This window comes from Pithys albifrons, chromosome 12 (assembly GCF_047495875.1).
Source record: "Pithys albifrons albifrons isolate INPA30051 chromosome 12, PitAlb_v1, whole genome shotgun sequence".
Taxonomy (NCBI): Eukaryota; Metazoa; Chordata; class Aves; order Passeriformes; family Thamnophilidae; genus Pithys; species Pithys albifrons.
This window is the reverse complement of record NC_092469.1, coordinates 20,115,026-20,141,148: the sequence shown is the minus strand read 5'-3', so window position 1 is coordinate 20,141,148 and position 26,123 is coordinate 20,115,026. Positions and strand designations below refer to the sequence as shown.

Below are 26,123 nucleotides of genomic sequence, written 5' to 3'. Positions count from 1 at the left end.
TGGAGACAATTTTGGTCCTTTCAACTCCTGTTCACGTCACACACACTGGTTGGGTGTTCACAGGAGGTGTTTTCCCAGGAATTTTCCCCTGGGCTCAGCATCTGTGTGAGACATCTTGTAAAAAAATAAATCATCATTAGTCCTTCCCTCCCACCAAGGGAAAAAGCAGCTGCCTGGCATCACCTCTCAGTGCCCACCACCTCCTCTGCCCTCCTCACAGGAGACTGGCCTGGCTAAACCCCATTCCCAAAAGTTTGCAGCTGGAAGGGGAGACGCTTGCACAGCACCCCAGCCCTGAGGAGTTCTGCCTGGGGTTTATTTTTTATTTCTGCTCAGGGGTGACAGAATCACTGAGGCTGGAAAAGAGCTCTGGGATCATCCCAGCCCACCTTCTGTCTCCCAGCCCAGGGCACTGAGTGCCACATCCAGGCATTCCTTGGGCACCTCCAGGGGTGGGGACTCCAACCCTCCCTGGGCAGCCCCTTCCAGTGTTTAATCGCCCCTTCTGTGAAGAAATTCCTTCTGATCCCAGAATCCCAGGATAGCTGGGGTTGGAAGGGCCCTCTGGGGATGCCCCACTCCAAGCCCCCTGCCCAGGTGACACAGGGACACATCCAGGTGGGTTTGGGATGTCTCTGGAGAGGGGCACTCCATGCCCTCCCTGGGCAGCTGTTCCAGGCCTCATGGAAAGCTGTTCGTCCTCAGGCTGAGGTGGTACTTGCGGTGTTTTATTTACCCCTCATGCCGTCAGTGTGCACTCCCGGCAGACCCCGGCACCACCCCGTGCCCAGCCCAGCCCAGGCCGTGCCCGCCGCGTCCCCCTGAGGGGGGGCCATTTTGTGTGAGGGGAGGGGGCCATTTTGTGGGCTCCGCATCCTCCTCCTGCTGCTGCTCCTGCACCGCACCGCGTACACGCGTGTCTGGGCCCTGCGGGAGGCCACAGGAGCAGTGTGGGGCCCAATAAACCCTCTCCGGGGCTCTCAGAGCGCCGGGTCGGGGCAGGCGCTGCCTCAGGTTCCCTCAGCGTTTATGGGGACCGCCATGAGTCCTCCAGGCCACCAGGGGGCGCTGCGGCGCTGCGGGCACGGGGCCGCCACGAGTCCTCCGGGCCGCCAGGGGGCGCTGCGGCTCTGCGGGCGCAGGGGCCGCCAGGAGTCCTCCGGGCCGGCAGGGGGCGCTGCGGCGCTGCGGGCACGGGACCCCCACGAGTCCTCCGGGCCGGCAGGGGGCGCTGCGCGCGGCGGGGGCGAGGCCGGGAGGGGCCACCCCGGGCCTGTCCCGGGTTATCCCGGGTTATTCCGGGTCATTCCGGGTTATCCCGGGGCCATCCCGGTTATCCCGGCCCCGCAGCCATGGGGAAGAAAGGGAAGCGCGACAAGAAGGGGAAAGGCGCTGAGAAGACGGCGGCGAAGATGGAGAAGAAGGTGTCGCGCCGCTCCAAGAAGGAGGAGGTGAGGGCGGGAGGGGGTGAGGGCGGGGAGGGGGTGAGGGCAGGGAGGGGGTGAGGGCAGGAGGTGAGGGCGGGCAGGGGGTGAGGGCGGGGAGGGGGTGAGGGCAGGAGGTGAGGGCGGGCAGGGGGTGAGGGCGGGGAGGGGGTGAGGGCACGGAGGAGGTGAGGGCAGAGCCCCCATGAGGGCACAGACAGGGCCGGGGATTAGCCTGGAGACACAGGGGAGAATCCAGAAAGAACCTGGGCTGTCCAAGAAACTGGGTCGTAGAACGTGCTGAGCTGGAAGGGGCCCATCAGCCTCACCGAGGCCAACCCTGACCCCTGTGGGGCCCAGAGCTCTGTCCAGACGCTCCCTGAGCTTCATCTTCCAGGGATGCCCCATCCCTGAAGGGTCCCAGGCCAGGCTGGACCGGCTTGGAGCAGCCTGGACTAGTGGAAGGTGTCCCTGCCCATGGCAGGGAGTGGAATATGATCTTTAAGGTCCCTTCCAACCCAAACCATTCCCTGATTCTGTCACTCTAAGCAGCTGTAACTTGGTCATATCCCTCTTGAGTGACAGCAGGTGTTAAAGGAGGACAAGAGAATGCACTTTAATGGTCCTTCTTCCTTTCCATCCACCCCATTTTCTTCTGGTATTAAAAGCAGATTAAATTTTTGTTTCTCTCTTGGAGTGGGGGCTTGTGTTGAAGGCTCCAAACACCAACCTTGGTCAAGTGAGGTGTTATCAGCATAATGCAAATTTAAAACCATAGAAAGTGCTGCTGTAGATGTTTGCTGGCTGCAGGGAGAGCTGAATCCAAGAGCTCTGAATTCCCAGAGTTTGGAAGTCTCTGCTGCAGTTCTGCTTCTCCCCCTTGGGCTCTGCAGCTGGGGGGGCAGGTTTTATTTTTAATTGAAAGGGAATAAGGATACATGAGGTTTATAAGAGAGTTTCCAGGCCATTTGGGCAATATTTTTTTTAAAAAAAGGGAAATCACAAGTGTGAGTGCTGGTTCCCTGTGGGGTGCAGGTGCCTCTGAGCATGTCAACCAACTCATGTGTTGTCTTTTTATTCCCAGGAGGATCTTGAAGCCCTGATAGCAGAATTCCAGAGTTTAGATGCTAAAAAGACCCAAGTAATTGAGTCATCCTGCCCACCCCCCTCACCCAGGTAAGGGATTGTGTGAGGCTTTGGCTGTCACTCACACAGCAGCTGATGGAGCTTTGAATGAGGTTTATTTATGTGAAATTATTTCCCAAGAATGGAGGGCACACCTGGTACCTGGAGCTAGAAAATACCTGATATTTGGAGTTAAAAAAACCTGATATTTGGAGTTAAAAATACCTGATATCTGGAGTTAAAAAATACCTGATATTTGGAGTTAAAAATACCTGATATTTGGAGTTAAAAATACCTGATATTTGGAGTTGAAAATACCTGATATTTGGAGTTAAAAATACCTGATATTTGGAGTTAAAAATACCTGATATTTGGAGTTGAAAATACCTGATATTTGGAGTTAAAAATACCTGATATTTGGAGTTATAAAATATCTGATATCTGGAGTTATAAAATACCTGATATTTGGAGTTATAAAATACCTGATATTTGGAGTTAAAAATACCTGATATTTGGAGTTAAAAATACCTGATATTTGGAGTTATAAAATACCTGATATCTGGAGTTATAAAATACCTGATATTTGGAGTTATAAAATACCTGATATTTGGAGTTATAAAATACCTGATATTTGGAGTTAAAAATACCTGTTATTTGGAGTTATAAAATACCTGATATTTGGAGTTAAAAATACCTGATATTTGGAGTTGAAAATACCTGATATTTGGAGTTATAAAATATCTGATATCTGGAGTTATAAAATACCTGATATTTGGAGTTATAAAATACCTGATATTTGGAGTTAAAAATACCTGATATTTGGAGTTGAAAATACCTGATATTTGGAGTTGAAAATACCTGATATTTGGAGTTAAAAAATGTCTGATATCTGGAGTTAAAAATACCTGATATTTGGAGTTAAAAATACCTGATATTTGGAGTTAAAAAATACCTGATATTTGGAGTTAAAAATACCTGATATTTGGAGTTAAAAAATACCTGATATTTGGAGTTATAAAAAATACCTGATATTTGGAGTTATAAAAAATACCTGATATTTGGAGTTATAAAAAATACCTGATATTTGGAGTTATAAAACATCTGGTTTATTGAATTCTGGATTAAAGAATTTTTTTATTTTTGGCCTTAAAATTCACTTTTTAACCATCCCCTCAGCACAAAGGAGGCAGAGCAGGGTTAGATCACAGGGCCTTGAGCTAAAAGAAAAGTGAAGAGGAAGTTTAGGGAGGGACTTTGGAAGCAAAAAGATGAGATAAAAGCCACTTTATCAGGTGGGTTGGCAGACTTGGGGTGTGTAGGAGTGCAGTGGCCAGTGGGAACTGCAGAGTGGTGGCCCAGAAAACTCGAGAGGAGACAGCCCATAGTTCTGTGCCCTCACAAAACTCAGTTTGTTCTTGACACAGCAGCATTAAAATTCAGGAGCTCACGTCAGAGGGCCAGTGAACTGACAGTGCAACGGGGGCTCCTAAAATAGGAGGAGGTTTCAGACAGTGCCCAATTCATCTTCCTGCAACTTTTGAAGGAGTTCATTTCTTTGGAGAGGTTTTTAGCCCTGGGGTGAATGGCACAGCCAAGTCATTTGGCAGATGATGGAGAGACCCTGTGGCTGGAGGGCAGAGTTAAAGGCTCCAAGGGTCAGAGTTTTCCAGGGCTTGACACATTTGTTTGTTTCCATCCCTGTTTGTTTTCAGGCTGAATGGTTCCCTCTCTGCTCACCCCGAGAGAGACGAGTTGATCCTTTTTGGAGGTGAATATTTCAATGGCCAAAAAGTAATGTATTACTTCCATTTTTTTTTCTTTCTTTATTCTACCCCCTCCCTGCCTTTTACTGTAATTTGCACGAGTCTCATTTGAAGGGAAATTCGAGGCAGGAGTCATAAAATATGTATTTGTCCCTGAATGAGGGCAAAATAGCCTTTTAATTCTGCCGTGGCTCTGTCTCCTGCCTGATCAGTTGGCAGGAAGGAGACACTGGAACCCATTAAGGAGGCAGAGTGATTGTCTCAGCATCAATATTTCAGGGCTTCATAATTCCTCCAGACTTAATTGCAGCCATATCTGCCCCTCATTTGTGGTAACTGTTGAAGGATTTCTTCTCTTCCACTTCTCAAAACAAGATATTTCTGCCCCTTTGCTGCTGCCCACTCTTGGCTGCCTTGGAGTAGCAAATGTTTGCAGGTGGCCACTCTTACTCCTGAATTTCTGCAAGTGTTTGTTGTGCTCCTGGAGCCAAACTGGTCTGGAAAACTCTGGCCTGCCAGTGATACTGGGGTGCCTCAGGATCACCCAGTGTGCTGTGCTAAACTGATCCTGCCTCCTCCAACACCTGGGGCTGTTCTTGGCCCTGGAGCTGAGCAATTTCAACCTGAATATCTCTGATAAGCTCCAGCTTCTTATGTCTCATGTCTCAAACTGCCACCAAGAGGTTGGGAAGAGCCTCCCAGCCCGGTGGAGCAGCTGCTGCCTCCCAGTCTGGTGGGGCTGGTTGTTGGGAGGTTGTGCTTTGCAGTGCCCACCCCAGGCTCCCAGAGAAGCCCCTGCAGGGCTGAGCTGGGCTGGTGTTTTCTCTCCCTGTCCCACAGACGTTCCTGTACAACGACCTGTACATCTACAACATCAGGAAGAACAGCTGGTCCAAACTGGAGATCCCCAACCCTCCACCTCGACGATGTGCTCACCAGGTAAAGTTCTGGGTGCCAGAGCAGCAGCTGGGATTGTCCTAAAGCTGTGCCAAAGGTGATTGGGAATAGGGTTTTAATTTTTTTTTTCCTCCTGAGGGTTTCTTGCATCTCCTCACTCTCCTTGTGATGGGCTGCCAGTGGTGTCTCTTAATCTGCTCTGTCCAAGGTGTTTGTGCTGTCTGATCACTGGAGTCCTCTGGAAATGCTGAGTGTGGAATGAAGGTTTAGGGTTTTATCTGTTGATTTGGCAAGACTCAAACAGGACTCGGGGGAAAAATTCTTCTTTGAAGGTGAACTCAGTTTGCTGCATCAAACAGGGACCAGCTCAGCCTCCAAATCCCAGGGGGGGACTGAATTTATGGAACAGAGTTTGACCAAAATGCTGTGAATGAATGGCAGAGTTGCTGTGAGTGGTTATTTCCTTAAACCCCACAGGCCAAGATCCACGAGCATCACAGACCCTGCCCCTCCTGCTGGCAGGTGGAATTTGGGCTCTTTTCCCCCTCTGTGCAAACCCTGGATGATGAAGGATTGGGGTTTGTTTACTTTATGTGAACACCTGCACATTAGAAACTGGACCAAAGACTTGTATTTCTTGCAGGTCTTTGGCCCTCCTAAAACAGCTTATCTCAGATTGTCCAGCAGGTGCCTGGTACCTTCCAAAAGCTGCCCTGCAGGATGGGAAGGTCATTTTCCTACCCATGGCCAAAGCTCTTTAGAGCTCCCTGGTAAGATCCAACCCCCCAGGCAGGTTCATATACCCTTGTTATGCCACTCCCAAGTGCCAGTTTGCTCTGAGCTCTGTGTCCTTTCTGGAATTGAAAGATTCTGGCTTGTTTTTGGGCTAATTTGTGTTGTTTGAGATAGAACTGGATTTCAGAGGCCAAATCCCAGTAACCAGCAGGTGGCTGTCGAGCAGCTGAATCCAAACTGAGCAGATCAGGAGCTGCAGCTGGATTACACCACCAATAACATGAGAAACCCACCCCAGCAGTCCTGCTTCAGCAGTGGTTTCTGTCTGCTAATTAATTGGGGTTGCAGAGGAGACAGTCCAGCCTCGTTAGCTGGCTGGTTTGGTGCCTTCCTTGTGGCTTTATTTGTAATGCACATTCTGCAGTAGCTCAGAGGTGAACAGAAATGTGGCTGGGGGTGTCATGGGCAAGTTTTATGTGTCATCTCTGGTCCTCTGGGTTAAACTGGCTTCATTAAAGCTGTTCAACAGGGAGAAATTCAGGAAGGAATCCTTCCCTGGGAGGGTGGGCAGGCCCTGGCACAGGTTGGGCAGAGAAGCTGTGGCTGCCCCATCCCTGGGAGTGTCCCTGGACAGGGCTTGGAGCACCCTGGGATAGTGGAAGGTGTCCCTGCCCATGGCAGGGGGTTGGAACAAGATGATCTTTAAGGTCCTCCCCACCCAAAGCAGTCTGGGATTTATGGACACAGCTGAGGTGGGAATAGCTATGGATGGGTGTTGTCATTTGTTCAAGGAAAAGGTTTGGGTTTGTGATGAATTCCCAGCCAGCTCTTGAAAAGGTCACACACAAGTATGAGCAGGCTGTTGGATGTACCTTCCCCTTAAGCTTTTAAGCACCTGATACTCATGACAATCAGGCATTTGTCCCCTTTGTTTAGGTATCTTCATGTTCCCACTAATCCTGCCTCAAAGCACACCCTGGATGTTCTCCCGTGTTTCATCCTTGCATGTCCAGGCTGGTTTATGTCAGGGCATGGCCATGTGTGATGCCAGAAATCTGGTTTGCTGGGAGAGAGAGGGAGTGAAGGATTAGTGAGGAAAGAGGTCACTCTCCCAGTGTTGGTCAGTGATGGGTTCCCTGGAAAAAACACACATGGAAGAATTTATTTATAGTAAATAATCACAGAGATCCTGCTCGAGAAAGACATTTGCACAGCCAGAGAGTTTCTTTTTTGGGATTCCTTTCTTCTTCCTTAGTCCTTACACAGATAATTTTAACGAAGTAGAATCTTGCTCTGCTCTCTGCTTTTAACTGGCAGTTTGCATCTCAGAGGTGTTTTGGTGCTGCTCTGTGTGAAAAAATGTAAAAACCCTCTCTTTGATACTCTCTCCTCTCTGCTACTGCCCCAATCAAAGCACTAACAGTCTCCTCTCTTCCAAATGCTGCACATTTCCTCCTGTGTTTGGAGGTTTGTTGGTTGGTTAGTTGGTTTTCTGTTTGTTTTTAAACAGATATAAACAGTTGTAAAACTAATCCCAAGATGCTCCCTGGCAGACATTCAACTTGCAGGCCTGAAGCCCAAGGTGGCAGGAGGTGGGAAGAGCCTGGCTCCTGGGCCAGCTTTCTTTTCCTGCAGGGAAGGTGTGCTAAGGAAGGAGCAACTTGGATTTTAGATCCTCCTCCTTCAGCCCTGGGGAGCTGCTGTTGTCCAGTGAGACAGCTGATAAAAACTGGGGAAGCTCCGCCCTGTGTGGTTCCTGAGGCCTCTGATCCTGATTCCATTGTGTGGTTCCTGAGGCCTCTCTGATACTGATTCCCCTGTGTGGTTCCTGAGGCCTCTCTGATCCTGATTCCCCTCTGTGGTTCCTGAGGCCTCTCTGATCCCATTTCCCTTGTCCCCTGTGTGGTTCCTGAGGCCTCTCTGATCCCGATTCCCTCGTGTGGTTCCTGAGGCCTCTCTGATCCCATTTCCCTTGTCCCCTGTGTGGTTCCTGAGGCCTCTCTGATCCCGATTCCCTCGTGTGGTTCCTGAGGCCTCTCTGATCCCATTTTCCTTGTCCCCTGTGTGATTCCTGAGGCCTCTCTGATCCTGATTCCCCTGCGTGGTTCCTGAGGCCTCTGATCCTGATTCCATTGTGTGGTTCCTGAGGTCTCTGTGATCTGATTCCCCTGTGTGGTTCCTGAGGCCCCTCTGATCCCATTTCCCTTGTCCCCTGTGTGGTTCCTGAGGCCTCTCTGATCCCGATTCCCCTGTGTGGTTCCTGAGGCCTCTCTGATCCCGATTCCCCTGTGTGGTTCCTGAGGCCCCTCTGATCCCGATTCCCCTGTGTGGTTCCTGAGGCCCCTCTGATCCCATTTCCCTCGTCCCCTGTGTGGTTCCTGAGGCCCCTCTGATCCCATTTCCCTTGTCCCCTGTGTGGTTCCTGAGGCCCCTCTGATCCCATTTCCCTTGTCCCCTGTGTGGTTCCTGAGGCCTCTGATCCCATTTCCCTTGTCCCCTGTGTGGTTCCTGAGGCCCCTCTGATCCCATTTCCCTTGTCCCACAGGCAGCTGTGGTGCCCACGGCGGGTGGGCAGCTCTGGATCTTCGGAGGGGAGTTTGCCTCTCCCAACGGGGAGCAGTTCTACCACTACAAGGATCTCTGGGTCCTGCACTTGGCCACCAAGACCTGGGAGCAGATCAAGTGAGTACTGGGCCCTCTTGTCTAGGCCGTACTTTTGCCAAGAAATGTTGGACCACACGATCCTTGAGGTCCTTTCAAGGTGACTCTTTGATTTGGCCTCATGGGGAGCTGTGCCAGTGTGGTCTGAGTTTGGTTCCTGCCATAGTCCTGGGAGTTCCCAGCTCTCTGCTCATCTCTGCCTTGAGTATGGAGGTGCCCATCCTGGAAATGGTGGAGAACCTCCAGAAAGAAGTGGAAATGAGAGATGTGTTCAAGTCCACTGAAGCCAAAACTGTTATTTAATATGTGATTTTTGTAATCGGGTAGAAAGAAAGAGTGTCCCAGCCATGGCAGGTCAAATGTCCAGCTTCAAAACTGGTTGCTTCATCTTCCTGGGCTCTTACAATGTGGGCTGTACAAAAGCAGTGCCAGGGTGTCCCATTAACATGCCTTGAGAAGACAGTTTGTATCTATCCACACAGCCAGCTTTGCTCCTGATAACTGGCATTTGCTGCCTGGAGATTCCTTGGGATAAACAAGCCATTAACTCAGCCCTGTCAAAGTAGAGGTGCCAGAAGTAGTTTTTGACAAGAGTGAAGGTGTAAATATCTTTTCTGGAACTGGCCTGAAGTCCTCTGCTAATGTTTCCTTAACCTTTGGGTTCTTGCTTTTGCTGCTCATGTTTGTGTTTGCCCTTCATCCCAGGGACTGTCCCATGTCCCCTTGGCTGCCACACCACGGTGGCAGGAGGCACTTGCAGACAGGGATGCCTCGTTGTTTCCCCCCAGGTACAAGACAGACATTTCCTAAATGAGCATCATGAATTACATGGGTGGAGCTGCCCTGGAGGGATGATCTGCCCTCTGTCCCTGCTCCATGTGAGCTCCTGACACGGCTGTTTCTCAGCCCTGCTGGAATTTTGGGAACGCCCATGCCCTGGTCCCAGTGTTGGAATCCAACGAGGCACATCTCCCATCCTTGGGCAGAGGTCCAGGAGCTGCATTAGTGAGGCAGCTGTGGAGGAGCCTGGGAGGGGATGGCTTTGTTTTAATCCTAACCTGGCTGAGCATGAAAATCAACTCTGCTGCCTCTTTGCTTTTCCATGTGGCCTTTTGATTAGTTTGCTTGGGAAGGGGAAGAGGAAAGGGCAGAGAAGACTTTGAGTTGTACAAGGGATGTTTTTTGCCTATTTCCTTTAAAACTATGATCATAACACACGCTGCATTTCACTTCCTTCAGCATTTTGCTTTTCTTCCTGCTGCTGTTATTCCACAGAGGTTTCTCACATGTGTCCAAAGCCAAGCACTTGTTTATTTGGGATTGCCATTAACCTGGGATGGCTGGTGACAGTGAGGGCCAGCTTGGGGTATGGAGGCACTGGGAGAGTGAACACATTTGGGAACACTGAATAGAAGGGGCAGATGGTGTAGGTTTGTTGGATCATGGTGGGAAACCATCCCTGGTACCACAAGACTTCCCACAGCAGGCCATGCAGTAATTCCATGTATCCAATGTGGTGGCAGTGCCACCTCGGTGAATGCCAGCTGGGGGACACTTGGGGCACAGACTGGTATTGAGTAAACTCAGCTGGGTATGGAAGATGTCATTTTAGTGCAGATAATGGAGTAGCAGAATTAATTATTCATTAAGAAATGTCTGGACAAGGGAGACAGAGTTTCTGTTCCTGTCCACATGGGAAGGGTCACATGTGCCTCGTTCCAAGTGGGTTTGGTGTTTTTGTTGGTTGGATTCAATAGCTAAGATGACCCTGCTGGGACCTAAACTTGCAGTTCTAGGAAATCTGGTTATTCCAGCCCTTCAGTTTAAATTCCAGTCAGTTCTGTTCTCCTTCCTGGCCTACAGTTCATGCCACAGTCCATCTTGGTGCTGTGAGGGGCTCAGCTGTAAAAACCTTGGAATAACTGTGAGTAACATCCCTGTGCTGTGTCTGCTGGAGAAATGGAGCTCCATCTTCTCCTAGCACAGAGCACGGTGATGCCAGGCTGCTTGACAGAGTTAAAAGGTGCTATATTTAGCAAGATGGAGCTGTATTTCCTTGCATTTTGCATGCACAAAGATGATCCAAACACAACAAATCCCAGCCCTTTAGAAGCTGTGCCAGCAACTGACTTTGACTTAGTGGAGCCACCTTATCTCGAGTGTGATGCATGAGGTCCCCTCAGTCCATGAACTGTTTGTTACTCTGCCTTAGAGCAGCAATATTTTAACCTAATTGCCTCATTCCTTGCTAGGGAGAACATCCTCACTCAGCTCTGTGTGGCCCAGGGAGGAGCAGACAGGGAGCATCCCTGGCCTTGGGAGTTCTTTGTCTTCTGAGCCCGTGTAGCTCCTTTCCCTCTAATTCTGGAATGTTAATGATCCATCCTGGAGCAGTTGGGTGAGGTGTGGTGCTATAAATACCCCGGGGTGGCTTTGTGGAGAGAGCTGGGGCAGTCCCTGCAGAGCAGGGTGACTTTGAGCACAGGTCTGTGTCTCACTGAGGCCTCTTCTTGCTCTTGTGCTCTCAGCACAGATCAGGCCCTGCCACCCCAGGTAGGGAAGGGTATTTGTGGTGTAAATCAAGTAGATCATCAACCCAGAAACCTGGTGAGCTTGTGCTGTGGTAGATCAGGGTGTACAACGTGTTGATTGGCTTCCCAGGGGATCTAATTTGAGGATTTTGTGCCCTGTGGTAATTTTGTATTCCCTTCTGTCCTTCCCACCTGAGTGTGCAAAGACAGAGTGCAGGATCTGTGTGTGCCACTGACCCAACCCTTGTGCTTTCATGGACACTGAGCACAAATCCTGAGCTGCTTTGGCCTGGAGTGCCCCTGGGGGGTGTTCTCTGCATCATCACTTTTATCATTACTGAGCATTTCCAGGGTTCACCTGAGCACCCTCTGGATGAAGGAATGAATGGAAAGGCAACTCAGGCAGTTCTGCAGCCACTGGGACGTGGAATTCTGGAATCTGGAGGCTGAAATCAGGTCTGGTTTGTTACTATAAGTGCCAGAGTAACTCCTCAAGCAAAAGCAAATTCCTTGGGGAGCAGTTCTGATCAGACTCAGCCTCTGCATGTGCAGGGCCAGTCCTTATCCAGGCTTTTAATCTATTTTTAAAAAAATCTGGAGACTCTGCAGCTCCCTCCCACACGTCTGCTTCCCAGTGTCAACCCCATGAGGCTGAGCATTAATCATAAAGCCTGTGAAGCCATTTCCAAAATGCCTGGTTTGGACCATGAGCAATGGTACAGGTAAAAGGGGGCAGTTTCCATTTGGGAAGCCAGTCCTGGAGCTTGCAGGAAGATCCTTCTGGAGTTGCAGTGAGGTCCTGCCTGACTGTGCCATTTGTTTGTGCCTTTGAGTTAATTGCACATTTGTTGCAACTTGTTTATTAAAACACATCAATGAACAAACCTTGTGTTGTTCAGAATTGATTTTTAACTTGGAGGAAACCTGTCTGAGAAATCAGGCACAAGATACTCCCTGAGAACAGGATTTTATTGCTCATGTTCGTTTTTAATTCCTGAAAAAAACAAAAAGATTATTTAAAAGGTGCCATCCTTTGGAATAACAATATGGGAGCTTTGTTCCAGAGAGAGAAAATAATGATTGGAGATCTTGATGAAATTAATACTGTTCTGCAGGGGGATACTTAAAAACCCAGTAAATGCCTGGAAAACCCAAGTCTCTGTTTGGATAAGGAGTCCAGGCAATCAATATTAATTCAGCCTTCCCCAAATGCTGCTGTTGTGCTTGGAGTTCCTCATTATGGCTGGAGTGAGGTTGTCATTTCCAGTGGTGAATAAGGGCCCTCATTTTCTCTCTCCACAGAAATCCATCACCACAATTCCCAGCTCCCTGCTGCCACTTCAAGGGTGGCAGGAGGGGTTGTGCCTTCAGCTTTTGCTGCTGGTTTCAACTTCTTTATTTAGGCCCTGATGCTGCAATCACTTCCCACAGGTTAATGCTGCCAGTTTGGGGAGCCTTGCTGGGTTCAGTGGGGCCAACTGTGTGTTCTTGGGAGACTCCTCAGGGAGTGAAAATGGGATGGATTAATCCGTGGGGGCAGAGAACACACACACACAGCAAACCCCTCTTTTCCCTGCAGTTTGGCCAGAAGTTGCCTTTGTTTTGAAAGCTCTTGAAGGGGTTTCTGTTCTCTCTCACAAGATGCTCAGGCTGTGGGTGAACCTGGAGGAAGGTGCATCTCCTTCCCCTCGGGAATGGCGTGTCCAGCTGCTCGGCTTCCCGGGAGCCTTTTGGCTGTGACAGATGGGGTGTCAGTGCTTGTGTCTGGAAATGGAAGCAGCACATTTAACTGAAAGGTCAGGAAGGCTTGAAAGAGCAGAACAGTCATGTGTAGCTGCTTTTTTAGTGTGTAGGATCATGGAATGAATCATGCAATTATGGAATCGTTTGGGTTGGAAGAGACCTTAAAGATCATCCTGTTCCAAACCCCCTGCTGTGGGCAGGGACACCTTCCACTATCCTGAGTGTCTCCAAGCCCCATCCAACCTGGCCTTGGACACTTCCAACCTGTGCCAGGGCCTGCCCACCCTCCCAAGGAAGGATTTCTTCCCAATATCCAATCCAAACCTACCCTCCTCAGTAGGATAAGATAATAATGATGACTTGTTTTGCTGCAGTGCCTTTGTTCTTGAGGAAATCTGAGTAATTTATGAAGCTTTTTCACTAGTTTGGTGTTACCTCCTCAGTGCAGGTGGATGAGTGAAGATGTTCCAGGTGTGTGGTCTCCTGAGGCACTGAAGGAAGGTGGATGTCAGAGCCAGTCTGGATCCTCAGACTTGGAGAAAACATCTTGTGTTTGGAGTGTCTTTCTTGGAATTGTTCAAGTTGACTGCTGTTCATTAAACTCTCCTGAATAATTAGCTCCTGACTCATAGCAAAAGAGACTTCAGGACTTCAGGTGCTGTTAGGGACTAGCTGGCTTATCCAGGAATAAAATTACCTGTGTTTCAAATCCCAGGAGTTCCTGGAAGAGCACACACACTTGTGGAGAAAACCAGGCATGTATAAGGCAGTGTAGTGCCCCAGCATTTCCCATTCCAGGAGAAGCTGAACTCAGCCAGCTCAGCTGCCAATTACTGCAATAAAAATGGACTGATTCACTGACAGGAAAGGGAATTTTGCTGATAAGTGGAATTTCTTTGTGTTTCAGGGCATCAGGAGGCCCCTCTGGGCGAAGTGGACATCGAATGGTGGCGTGCAAAAGGCAGCTGATCATCTTTGGGGGTTTCCATGAGAGCACAAGGTGGGTCTGTGGGATGGCTGGGGGTGTGAATCCTTTGTGAAAAAGGCAACAGAATTGCACCAGCAACTGAAATCTGGGTGTTAATGGAAGGATTGTTCTCAGCAGGACTGGTACTGGTTAGACTTGTATGTTAGAAAGAGAAGTGTTGATTTAAAGTCTTCATGAGAAATGGTGGTACCACTCTGCTCTCACTGCAGGGGCTCCCCATCCTTGTAGCCAGAGCTCAGCACAGCACTTTTGGCATCTGAATCTTGTCAGAGCCTTGTCATATGAAATATCTCCAGTGGGCTCTCACCTCCTTTGTGAGATCAGATCCCAGCTCTCAGATCCTCTGTGAGGAGGCTGAAGGGATAGTTTCTCCTGTCCACAGTGGTGACCATTACCCAAGCCATTCTGTGCCTTTGCTCTCCCTAGGGATTACATCTACTACAACGATGTGTATGCCTTCCACCTGGACTCCTTCACCTGGAGCAGGCTGGCCCCAGCAGGGCTGGGCCCTGCCCCAAGGTCGGGCTGTCAGATGGTTGCCAGTGCCGAGGGCAACATCATCATCTACGGAGGATACTCCAAACAGGTGGGGACACCCGAGGGAGTTCAGGTTCTTCCTCCACAAGACCAGAGGCATCTTGTCTTACTGTGCCTTCATGCAACTCTGTGCTGAATGAGGGGCTGATCTGGGTCAAAATGAATTTTATGTTTTCCATACTGGTCTCATCCAGCATAAGGAGTTGATGTAACAGAGGTGGGAATAAGCAGCTGGGAGCAACGACATTTTTCTGGCAGCAGTGGTGGTTGCTGCTCACAGGTAGTAACTCTGTTCATGTTGCAGCACTGGCAGGTTAAAAGCAGCAGTTGCCAGGAGACCTGAGTTGTCTGCCATCAGCAGAGGTGAGGGAGCAGCACTAGTCAGCAAACTCAGTAAGGCAGAGCAGACTCCTGAGGAGCACCAGGCTGCCCCTCGCCCTGTTAATCACCGTGATTCACCCCTGGGACAACACGTCCTCTCTGAGCACGTATCCCTGTCGTGGGCAGGAAGTAAATCCCTCTCTGAGCAGGAGGCTCCTGCCAAGCTTTGGCTGCTGCAGGTGCAGACAGAGGCCCATCCTGTGCCGTGGAGAGGCAGCAGCGCCACTGGGGAGGAGGACACCTTGTTCTGCTGGTGGGAATAAATGAACAAAGGAGGAAAGCAGGGAAAGGGAGGGAAGGCACTCAGTCTGGCTGTATATTTAGCAGCGTTTGTGCCTGCTCAGGGCCGGTGCTTTGGGCTCTGTCTCATCAGTTGCGCGTTTGATTAAACGGCAGTAACAATAGAGAGGCATTTTGCGCCTGGAAGGGCTTTGTCCTGTTCCTCTCTCTGTGCTGTTCCCTCACTCTTTGGGGTGGGGAGGAAGCATGAGCCTTCCTGCTGTGCTGGATGTGCATCTCCTGGCTGCTGAAAGCTGCGTGTCAAGTGCACGTTTTTCCCTGGGGAATTGTAAAAGTTGAGGCATGTTTGCAGCTGGTTCTGTTCCCCTTCACAAGGGTGGGCTCTGTCCCACTGCCCTGGGTTGGTTTGGGTTAACAGAAATGAAGCAGAAGGTGTGAGGAGATGCAGAGCTGCCCTCGGCCTTTTGCAGAGCACTGGGCAAGGGTAAGAGCTGGGGGAAGTTCCTCTGCAGCTTGGAGAAGAGCTTTTAAATTGCAGCAGCCACTCCTGCCAGGAATCTGCTTCCTTTGTGATCCAGAGGGCTCAGTGGGCTGCTCTCTTGATGGGCCATTCCTCACACTCTGCTTTTGTAGCACAAACTGGACAGAATCAACAGGGAAAGGCAATAAACTTGCTCCTGAAGATTAAATTCAGCAGGATACAGCCCCTCTAGGAGAGACACCATTCCATTAAGGGGTGGCTGTTTAATTCTCCTTGTATGTTTGCTGACATTGTGGAGCTCAGTGTCTGGGTTTGCTCAGGGAAGAAGGTGTGTTTGGCTGGACAGCTCCTGGGAGAAACACCAGGTAGACATGGAGATAACAACAGGAGTTGGGCAGGCACAGAAGGGGATCTGTTCCTTGTCTACAGCTACAGAGACAGATATTCAGGAAGGCATTTTGGGGCATGTGAAGGCTTTTTTTGCATGTGAAACCAGGCAAGTGTCCAGGCAAAGCACCATTCACCGAGTCATGCAGGGACTCCTAACAAGAGGCAGGACTAAGTTGCACATGTGATGTAAAACAGGGGGCAGATTTATGTGGAGGCCTCCTGAGGCCAGAGCTGTTCCAGGCTTGGATGTGGTGGGAAGTGGTTTGGAGGGGAGAGGAGGGAAAATCATAATAGCTCTTGTGGTTTAATGTGTACATAACGTGGGTGTCCCATTGCTGGAGGGGGGTTGTGATGTGGCAAGGCTGTGTCCTGTGACAGGAGGGAGCTGGGAAGGCACAGACAGAGATCTGGTCCCTGCTTTGATCTTCTGGACATGGAGAACTGAAGGTGGAGAGTCTGTTTTCAGCAATGCCTGTCAGTCCAGGCCATGTTGCTGAATTCCCTTCACGTGACCTGAATAAGAAAGTCTCTTCCATGAGTGGGGAAATAGAGGCAGAAAAGATGAAGTGACTTGTCCAAGGCACTCCAGAACTTGCAGTGCAGAGCCAGGACCAGGACTTGGCCCCCAGCTGTGCCTTTGCCGTGCCTGCCACTGGATTTTGCTGACCAGGTGGTGACAACCAGGCTGGAAAAAAGGAGCTTCACAACCCTGAGTGTGACTAACTTGAGATGTTGGTGCCTGGTGTTTTGAAATGCAGGATCCCTAACACGATGGTTCATCTGTTTCATCTTCAGCCTAGAGATGATAAAGGCGGTTTTAGGATCTCCTACAGAAAGGGATGTTGTGAGTGTTGTGGGCTCTGCCTGAAACAGACCTCACAATCCCACAAGGAGCTCAGCCTGGCTGTTCTGCTGCTCTGAAAGATGTCCTCTGCTGTTCCTCATGCTGGGTTTGCTGCAGCAAGCTGCATTTTTGGCTGTGTGGAGCACCGAGCCCTCTCCATTGCTAAGCAACGTGAGCACAACGAGCCTGCCTGGCACCCAGGGCTGGAGCTGCTGCTGCTCCACCCTGCAGGTGCAGCCTCCAGGCCAGGGGTGTGCAAGGCTTTGGGCTGCCAGAGGTGACCAGCATGTGAGCATTTTGTTTGTGGTTTGGGATTTTTAGTGGCAGTCATTGCAAAGCTGGAGTGTGTTCTGCTCATGGATTGCTTGTGGCAGGGCTGAAGTGTTTGCTTGAATTGCAAGGTCTGGTGGGACTGGTTCCCTCTGTAGCTTTGCCTGCTAAGGATTTCTGCTAATTGGGTGTATTTTACTACTTTTGATTTCATATCAAACATTTAAAACATGGAGACTCCTGATTCCCCCACTTGCCAAGCTCTCTGTGTCTCAGTTTCCTTGCTAGCTGGATTTTTAGCCAATGCCTGTAAAGTTCTTGTAACTGGGATAATACACCTGTATGTGCAAACAATAGGCTGTGGATACCCAAACCAGTTTGGTGCTGGGAAGCAAACACCTGGAACTTCAAGGCAGGAAGGACAGTGAGGGAACAGGAGGCTCTTGTGACTGACAGGATTTGCTCAGGACAGGGGAGTGTCCTGGGTGTTGGGAGGGGATTGATCTCTGCAGCAGCTGGTGGAGTGTCTGCTTAGAGCCAGTGTGAGCTGGGGAAAACAGGCATCTCTTTGACAACAAACAAGTAACTCCCACTCCACCTCAGGGGGGTTTTCTGAGCCCAGGGAGCTTTGTCATGTTGTATACACAGTGTGTTTACTACAGGGAGCTCTGTGGTTTTCAGGAGAAAAATAATGCAGTTATTCTACACAGCTGTTACGATAGTGAAGCCAACTGCTCTCCCAGTGTTTATTATTCCCTTCCTTTCTGCAGACAGTGCCCATCCTGCTCCTCAGGCTTCACCTGTGTGTGCTCTGCACGTGGCAGTGTAGGCTCTGTCCAGCACTTCAGGACAAGCTGCAGCCAGGCTGGGACAGGGGACAGGGGAGGACAGAACCCCCACTCCTGGTGTCCCTGGCACACAGGCACCTTGCAGTCCCTGGGATGCACTTCAGTTTACTCAGGTGTGCAGCCTCTGCCCATCCATCCCTGACAGCCTTTTGCTCAGGTGAGCCTTGTCAGGGTGTTTAAGGTGAAGGACAGACTGAAGAGCTGCCATATCTGAGCTGTCCACAGCCTGCAGTGACTTTTGCTGCTCCAGACCCGTATGACAGGGACACAAGTGTGGCATGGCCAGGGTGTGGCACTTGCCTAACACGGTGGCTCAGCCCTCTGAACTCGAGGTGCCACAGGAGCTGCTCTGCCAGGCTCTGAAGGGTATATTCCACACTTCAGCACCTTTCCTAGGGGGTGTTCCTTTCCCTTCCTGCCCTGGCAGCAATCCCAAGGGTCTGTTCACTCTGCCAGCCCCTCCATCCAACCATGTCTCCAGCACCAGAGCTCCTCTAGCAGTGCCTCAGAATCACTCACCTGTGCAAAAACTGGATGGTTTTCCATGGGCAGTGGCTGGAGGAGTTTTTCAGCGCTGTTTAACCCCTTTTTCAGAAAACAGGCCTGGCCCTGGTGCTTGTTCCTCCAGGTTTCCTGTCCCTGTGTGCCTGATGTGCTGCTGCTCAAGGACAGCAGGTGGAACAGCACAGTTGTTGACTTTGTGGAAGTGGTTGCACAGATTTGAGTCTCTCCAGGGTGGATATTGGGTCTTGAAGAGTGTGTGTCTCACTTCACTCATGGGGTGTGTGTGGAGAGCAACAGGATGTGTTAACCCCACCCCAAACTAGGAGAATTCCCAGGTCAGGAATCAGGCAGATCCTGGTTCTTAAATGAACTGCAGCTTCCTTTTTGCTGCTCTGTGAGCAGATTTCTCTTCCTCCATCACTTCACCATCACTGCATCCCATGGATCCCAGTCATGGATAACCTGGGAAATGGTGTCCATGGGTAGAGCCCCAGGTCTGTGCTGCAGCCTGGAGAGCCTTCCTGGCTGGCACAGGCAGGAGGTGGTTGTGGCTTCTCACAGGGAACATTCCTGGTTTGAATCCCATGGTTGTGGATGCTCCAGAGCCACACTGTGGCCTCCTGTGTGGCTTCTCCTTGCCCAATCCCAGTGTTTGCATTTCCAGTTGGCCCTGCTGTGGTTTCCCTGAGCATCCCTGTGTTTCCCTTCCCTGCAGAGAATCAAGAAGGATGTTGACAAGGGCACCCTGCACACGGATATGTTCCTGCTGAAGGCTGAAGGTGTGGGCAAGGAGGAAGGTGAGCACTGTGGGCTGTGCTGGAAGGGATGCTGCAGGAGGGGGAATGCAAATCCTCTCTCTTCCTTTGAATAACACACACCAAAAAACCCCAAACACTGAGAAAAAATCTCCCTTTCAGTGAAAAGCTCTGCCCCAGTGTTTGCTCTGGGGGTAAACACAGCAGATGAGTTGGTTTAAATATTTCCTCTTCCAGGAGTAGCTCAGTGATTTGTGCACTGTGACTGTAGCTTAAGAAGAAGGGGGCCTGGGTGAAGGCAACAGCAGTTTCGGGAGGATGTAGGAGGAATTATGTTCTCCCTGTGGGCTGGAGAAGGGAGATGGACCATCACACGTGCAGGATTCTGAAGGGAAATGGGAAGTAGGTGCCTGTTGCCACAGCAGGGGCTCTGTCCCCTTGTCACAGTCTGGTTTACAGCCTGGAAAGATGAGCTGTGTCTGCTTTGCTTCCAGGGTAGCCAGAGGCAGGAATGAGTCGTGGTTCTCAGCTCCAGGTGACTTGGGGTCAGAGCTGTGTAATGTTTCACTCCCAAACTGGGGAATTGGAGCAGGATGGGAAGCTGGAGGGAGGTTGGGATATTCCTTTTGTCAGACAGTCACTTCCAGCATCATCTCATTGACACCTCCTGGAATACTAAGATGGAGTGGAGGGTCTCCAGACTCCTTGCATAACTTTGAGAAGCTCTGGCCTGCCCAGGCAGCCTCAGGAAAAACTACAAGAAAAGATATTTTAGGGATTTTTTACAGTTTGTATGTGGGAGGGAATTAAAACAACAGTTTGAAATTCCTGTTTCTGGGACATTTTGATCACTGCTTTTCTGTTCCACAACAGATAATCTTTGGGATTTCAGAATTTTCCTGGAGTGGGTTGTCCCTGGCTGGGTGCCAGGTACCTTCCAAAGCTGCTCCTCAACTGGACAAGGGGAGAGAACCCAATAAAAGGCTTGTGGGTTGGGATGAGGGCAGGGAGAGATCACTCACACTCTCCTGTGGGTCCCTTCCATGGGGTACAATCCTTCAGAAACACAGACTGCTCCAGTGTGGGTCATTGGTTGTTTTCTCTTGGAATGCCCCCAGAAACAGGAATTCCATCACTTTCCTTAGGATAGAGAGTATTTTATCCTTGACTGAGGGAATGGGACAATTTTCTTTGAGCTGTATTTTAAAATGTTAAAACTGTGATTGATTTCTTCAATCCTGACTGTCTGGAAGTGGGATTTGGGAGGAGGGTTGGGCACAAACCCTGTCTGCATTCCAGGCCCTGTTTGCATTATGCCCTATTTATAGTTTTATCTTGTAGGAATTGAGGTTCCTCTGGAAGCACAGAGCCTGGGCAGTGCATGTGCTTCTCCCAGCCTGCACTTTAGGGATTTTCTCTAAATTCAGAGTAGAAAGGCCTGAAGCAAAAGCAGAGGGGCAGAGCACAACCCTCCTCCTGTGGCTGAGCCCTTTTCAAAGCATGGCTGGGGCTCCTTAGGATGAACTGTGCTTATTTTGGGGGTTAAGGCAGTGGTGCAGGAAGGGTAGATAAGGTGGAGAGAGCTGATGTGGGGTGTGTGGCCTCCATGGGATAATCCAGGGGCTTTTCCTGGGTGCTTGAAGGCTGTTTATAATGAGGCCTTGAACTCTAAAGGTGTACAAGAGGCTCCTTGCCCCAGAAAGCTTGAAGATAGTTCTGCAGGTGTCCAAATCGGGTTGTGGAACACTGAGGGGCCTTGGAATATCCAAACCAATCGAGATTCTCCATTGCTGATGCTCATAAGCACCCTGAGATGAGCTCAGTTGGTTAAAACTTGGTTGTAATAATGCCAAGGTCATGGGTTCAATCTCCTGTGTGGGCCATTGACTTAAGAGTTGGACTCGCTGATCCTTGTGGGTCCTTCCAGCTCAGAATAGTCTGTGAGTCTGTGAAATATTTGCTCTTTTGCTCTGCCAGACAGATGGACATGGAGCCGCCTCAGCCCCTCCGGAGCGAAGCCCCCGCCCAGGTCTGGCTTCTCCGCGGCCGTCGGGCCCGGGAACCGCGCGCTGCTCTTCGGGGGGGTGCACGACGAGGAGGAGGAGGAGAGCCTGGAGGGGGATTTCTTCAACGACCTCTACTGCTATGACATGGGCAAGAACCGCTGGTTCCCTGCACAGCTCAAGGTGTGGTGTCACACAGGGTGCAGACACTCGCAGTTCACTGTCCTGGCTCAGCCTTTGGGTCTGCTCGGCCTCTTGGAGCTTTCACAGAAATATATTATATTACAGCCTGGGTTGGGTTGGGAGGAACCCTAAAGCTCACCCAGTCCCACCCCTGCCATGGGCAGGGACACCTCCCACCAGCCCAGGTTGCTCCAAGCCCTGTCCAGCCTGGCCTTGGGCACTTCCAAGGATGGGGCAGTGAGTTTTCTCTCTTTGGAGGAAACCTTCCTAGTAACTCAAGGTGTAAGAGTGGAGACAATCCCCCTCCTCCAGGGGCTGGGTTGCTTCTGCCCCATCGTTGTGTAGTGCAAAATGAAAGAAAGCAGATTGAAAACATTTATGGTGTTTTACTGAAGGTCAAACGTGTAAGTCTGAGATAGTTCAGTAAAAGCTACTGTGAAATGATCTTGTTGGGATCAAATCCCCTCCCTCTTTTCCCCAGTGCTGAGCTACCAGAAGAGATGAAATATTAACCTTGGCTCATCGGGACTTCAGAACCAGGGCCCTCAGCTCAGCTCAGCTCTTTGATCATGTTTGAACCTCTCCCTCTGGGCAAGTGAGGTGCAAACGACCTGCTTGAACTTCTTCCTCCTGCCTGTTTCTGGCTTTGTTCTCAAATTGGAGAAGTCAATCACATAATCACAGGCAGACATCCACTCAGATGTTTGCTTCTGCCTTCCAAAACTGCCTGTTTCCCAGCCCTTTCATACGCTGCTCCCAAGACCTGGAGTGCTGCCTGGTAATGCACTGTAATTTAGCACCCAGCAATTGTGATTTCAGCAAATCCTGAGTTACTCTCTTGCTCCTGTCACAGAGCAGTGGCCTCTCTGTGTGTTTGAGGCACCTGAGAGCAGGAGGGATGTTAGGAAGCAATTCCACACCATGGATTCTCCAGGGTTTTCACTGCTCCTTGTCTTAGGCTGGTAGAAGTCCATGCTGAAGTGGGGGTTGCACCTGTCACTTGAGACTCAGAATTGGAATGAAAAAGGCAACTCCTCCCCTCCCTCCCAGCAGCATCTGCACTGCTTGTATTGAAGTGCTGTCTGGTGCACACAGTTCACACACAGTCTGCTTTTGTTCGTCTAAACAGGCCCCAAAATCAGAGAGGAGGAAGCGGAGACGAGGCAAACAAGCAGAGTCAGAGGCTGCTGGAGATGAGGAGACGGAGCAGAGACCTCCCCAAGGGCCCCTGGAGATCATCAAAGAGGTGGTGGCAGAGGATGGGACTGTCATGACCATCAAGCAGGTGATCTCTGGCCCTGCAGAAGAGAAGGAGGAGTCTGAGGAGGAGGAGGAGGAGGAAGGGGGAGCCCCTGGCCAGCTGGTGGAGCCGTGCCCGCGCTCCAATGCCATGGTGGCCGTGAAGCACGGGGTGCTCTTCGTGTACGGGGGCATGTTCGAGGTGGGCGACCGGCAGGTCACCCTCAGCGACCTGCACAGCATCGACCTGCACAGGATGGACGAGTGGAAGGTGCTGCTGGAGATGGACCCAAGTAAGCTGGGGCTGGGGCTGTCCCTTTGCCTTGGGTGCAGCAACACCACACCAGGGAAAAAACCAACTATGGGGCTTCCTCAGGGGTGGGGATGAGCCTTTGAGGGAAGGTTTTCCCTGGACAGCAAAAAGCTTGGGAGTGTGTGCTGATTCAGGGTCTTACCAGAAACCTGTCTGGTCCAGAGCTTTGCTGTCACTGGCCTGTCTGCTCTGAAAATCAAGGCCTGTGAACAGGGTGTCTTTGTTCACTGGTAGCATGGTCTGTCCTGGGAGGTCCTGCTTGACAGAGGATGGGGATGCTCTTGCCAGTGCTCAACTTCTCAGGGTAGTGAGAGTCTTGGGTCCTTCAAAGCACTGGGCATTACCTGGGGTTATCTCTTTCTACCTTAATTATCTGTAGGGTTATCTCTTTCTACCTTAATTATCCATAGGGTTATCTCTTTGTACCTTAATTATCCGTAGGGTTATCTCTTTGTGTTCATTATCTCCAAGGTTCTTTCTACCTTAATTAGCTGTTTGTACCTTTCTTCTATTTCCTTTCTCATGAAAGAAACCCAGGAGTGGCTGGAGGAGTCAGAGTCAGACGAAGAGGATGATGTGGAAGGTGCAGAGGGAGGGGAGGAGGAAGAGGAGAGCTCTGAAGAGGAGAGTGAAGATGATGAAGGTAATGACCAAATGAATGCCTTTTCCATACTGATCTAAAGTGGGGCTTAGTACCACACCTGGTTCTGCTGCCAGCCTGGAAGGTCTCTCTGCACCCAGGTGAGTTTTCCAACAAAAGCAGAACTTTCACAGTGCACTGTCCTTGGGGTAGCAGAGAAATTGTGTTGGTCACTGATAGATTTGGGGCTGTTACATTTGGACACGTGAGCTGAGGGGTGTTCTTGGCCTGGCTGTGACCTCTCTCTGTGTCTCCCTCCACTGCAGCAGGGGAGGAGCAGCACCCAGCTGTGGAGCCTGGGGAGAATCCCGAGGAATACCTGTCCAGGACAGAGCAGTACTGGATCAAGCTGGCCCGCAGCCACATGGGCCCCGAGGCCAAGGAGAAGAAGGTGGTCAAGGTGGCTCATGCCATGGCAAAGACTTTCCATGAGGATTCGGTCTAGATGATGGTGAGGCTGTTCCAGGAGTGAGCAAACGTTCTGGGAGCAGTGGGCAGCCCTGCTAAACCCAACCTGATGGCCAGAAGGCATCCTGGCACTCCAGCTTTCCTCTCCTCTGAGCAGCCTCCTTGCTTAATGCTCTGGATATGCTGTTACTCCCAGGAAGTTTGTGGGAGGGTCTTGAGGAGCAGGATTGCTGTCCAAGCAACTGTTTTGCTGAGGCTGGACTGTAAAACACTGACTTTTTTTATGTTCAGACGTTGGTTTGAGTCTGTCAAGACAAACTGCACATCACAGTGTTCACTGGTGCCAAATTCCCCACCCTGGCTGGGGCCAGAATGTGTCTCCAAGGGTTTCTACAATAAAATTCCTTGGTTACATCATCTTGGTTTTCTCAGTTAATCCAATCCCAGCTTTTCTACTTGTTTTTCTCCTGGTGTGGAAGAGGGATCACTTCTCCTGTTGGGAGATACACAGGTGGTGGTTGTGAGGTGCCCCTGGAGCCCTGAGGTGTGGCTGCACTTCCTGGAGAAACCTGGGAATCCTTTCCTACCTCCTCTGTGAGAGCCACTGTAACCCTGAGGCATGAACAGAATCCTCTTCCTTCTTCCTGTTGCTGTAGCAGGTTTTGCCTTTGCTTGTGGAATCTCCCAGTTCAGTTTCTCACATGTTGGCCCAGTTGTCCTACAAGTGAACTCTTTCTGACCAGTGAAATGTCCTGCCTGGAGCTCTGGTGGAGTGTTGGGGACAGGAGGGAGTGGGCTGGCACTCCAAGGGTTTGTTTTTCCCCATCAGCCCCTCTCCTCAAGGCATCACTCCCTTCCCAGCTGAGCAGTGCTGTGTCCACAGGGACAACAGATGGGATCTAAGTGTGTGCTGCAGCAAACAAGGGATGACTTGAGGTGCCACCAGGACTGGCTGTCCTTGTGCCGGGAGATCCAGGTGCCAGGGGGATTGCACTGGCAGGGACCTCACCGGGGAGCCAGCTCCCAGGAGAGCAGGGCTGGCTGTGCCAGGAGAACTGGAACAGAAGGAGGAGTGAACAGAGCAGGCTGCCAGGGCATGGAATTGCCAAGGGAAAAACATGTGCCATGGGGAGAGGGACCTTCCCCACAAAGGAACAGGTGAGGGGTGAACACAAACCCTTTGTTGGTAACCTGGGAAAGGGGGAAAAAACCCATTATTGATAACCTGGGAAAGGGGAAAACAAACCCATTATTGATAACCTGGGAAAGGGGAAAAAACCCATTATTGATAACCTGGGAAAGGGGAAAACAAACCCATTATTGATAACCTGGGAAAGGGGAAAACAAACCCATTATTGATAACCTGGAAAAGGGGAAAACAAACCCATTATTGGTAACCTGGGAAAGAATCCATCCTGCTCAGTCAGTCCCCCTGCTGTCCCATTGTCCTGTCCTGCCACCTGGGTGAGTTTACAGTACTTTGGTCTCGTGGGCATTTCATCCTTTGTGTGTGATGAGTCTGTGTCTTTCTGTGCAAAATTTTGGGGATTCTGCCACTGAGCTGCACGTGCAGATTTTGTTGGAACTGTTAATATTATTTTTGCTAATTTATTTTGGTCTGCAAAACAGTAGCTGTAAAGTCACAGCAGTTGTGCACAGAGGCCCAGCCAGACAGGGGAGAGCACACCACTTACCAGAGGCACTTCACCATTTTTTGCCTTTTCAAATCACACCCTGACAGGATTTTTTCCCTGGGGCTGAAGCTGGATTGCAGCAGTGCCAAGGATCAAGGATAGTTTTGTACAGGGAAAGATCCTCCCTTCATTCTCTGGGAGAGAGACTGTTGGATGAGGGAACTAAAGGCATCTGCTGGCAAATTCCTTGTTTGCTTTGATCTCATCCTTCCTCCTCCAGTCCGCTTGGAATTGGCAAAACTTCCATCTCCTGCTCCAGCAACACCACTGGGTGGGTGGATCCAACCAGCACTGAACATCCCAGTGGCTGCCCCATCCCTGGAAGTGTCCAAGGCCAGGTTGGATGGGGCTTGGAGCAGCCTGGGCTGGTGGACAAGGTGTTGCTGCCCATGGCAGCGGTGGGACTGGATGAGTGTTCAGGTCCTTCCAACCCAAACCATCCTGTGGTTCTGTGATCCTACAACTGATGCAGTTCATTCAGGGGCTGTGCAAGGAGTTTTTGTGTTTCCCTAAACCAGGAAAACCT

General features: G+C 50.5%; 1 protein-coding gene across 2 annotated transcripts; it reads left to right on the top strand.

Moving 5' to 3' along the window:
• Positions 1 to 1,258: 1,258 nt before the first annotated feature.
• Positions 1,259 to 24,314, top strand: KLHDC4 (kelch domain containing 4). 2 transcript variants are annotated; one of them, XM_071567683.1, is made up of 12 exons: positions 1,259 to 1,451; positions 2,509 to 2,600; positions 4,262 to 4,340; positions 5,153 to 5,251; positions 8,490 to 8,626; positions 13,787 to 13,879; positions 14,294 to 14,453; positions 19,078 to 19,159; positions 21,095 to 21,303; positions 22,433 to 22,835; positions 23,385 to 23,498; positions 23,762 to 24,314. In XM_071567683.1, exons 1-12 carry the CDS (start codon positions 1,353 to 1,355, stop codon positions 23,938 to 23,940), a joined length of 1,746 nt encoding a protein of 581 aa, XP_071423784.1. In that variant the 5' UTR covers positions 1,259 to 1,352; the 3' UTR covers positions 23,941 to 24,314. The 2 variants fall into 2 exon arrangements, with proteins under 2 accessions (XP_071423784.1, XP_071423785.1); XM_071567684.1 differs by lacking the exons at positions 1,259 to 1,451; positions 2,509 to 2,600; positions 4,262 to 4,340; positions 5,153 to 5,251; positions 8,490 to 8,626 and adding an exon at positions 11,489 to 11,592.
• The last annotated feature ends 1,809 nt before the right edge of the window (positions 24,315 to 26,123 follow it).

Coding starts and splice junctions, on each gene's coding strand:
- KLHDC4 (XM_071567683.1), top strand. CDS start 1,353: ATGGGGAAGAAAGGGAAGCGCGACAAGAAGGGGAAAGGCGCTGAGAAG. Junction 13,880..14,293: donor GGTTTCCATGAGAGCACAAG/GTGGGTCTGTGG, acceptor TGCTCTCCCTAG/GGATTACATCTACTACAACG. Junction 22,836..23,384: donor GCTGCTGGAGATGGACCCAA/GTAAGCTGGGGC, acceptor TTCTCATGAAAG/AAACCCAGGAGTGGCTGGAG.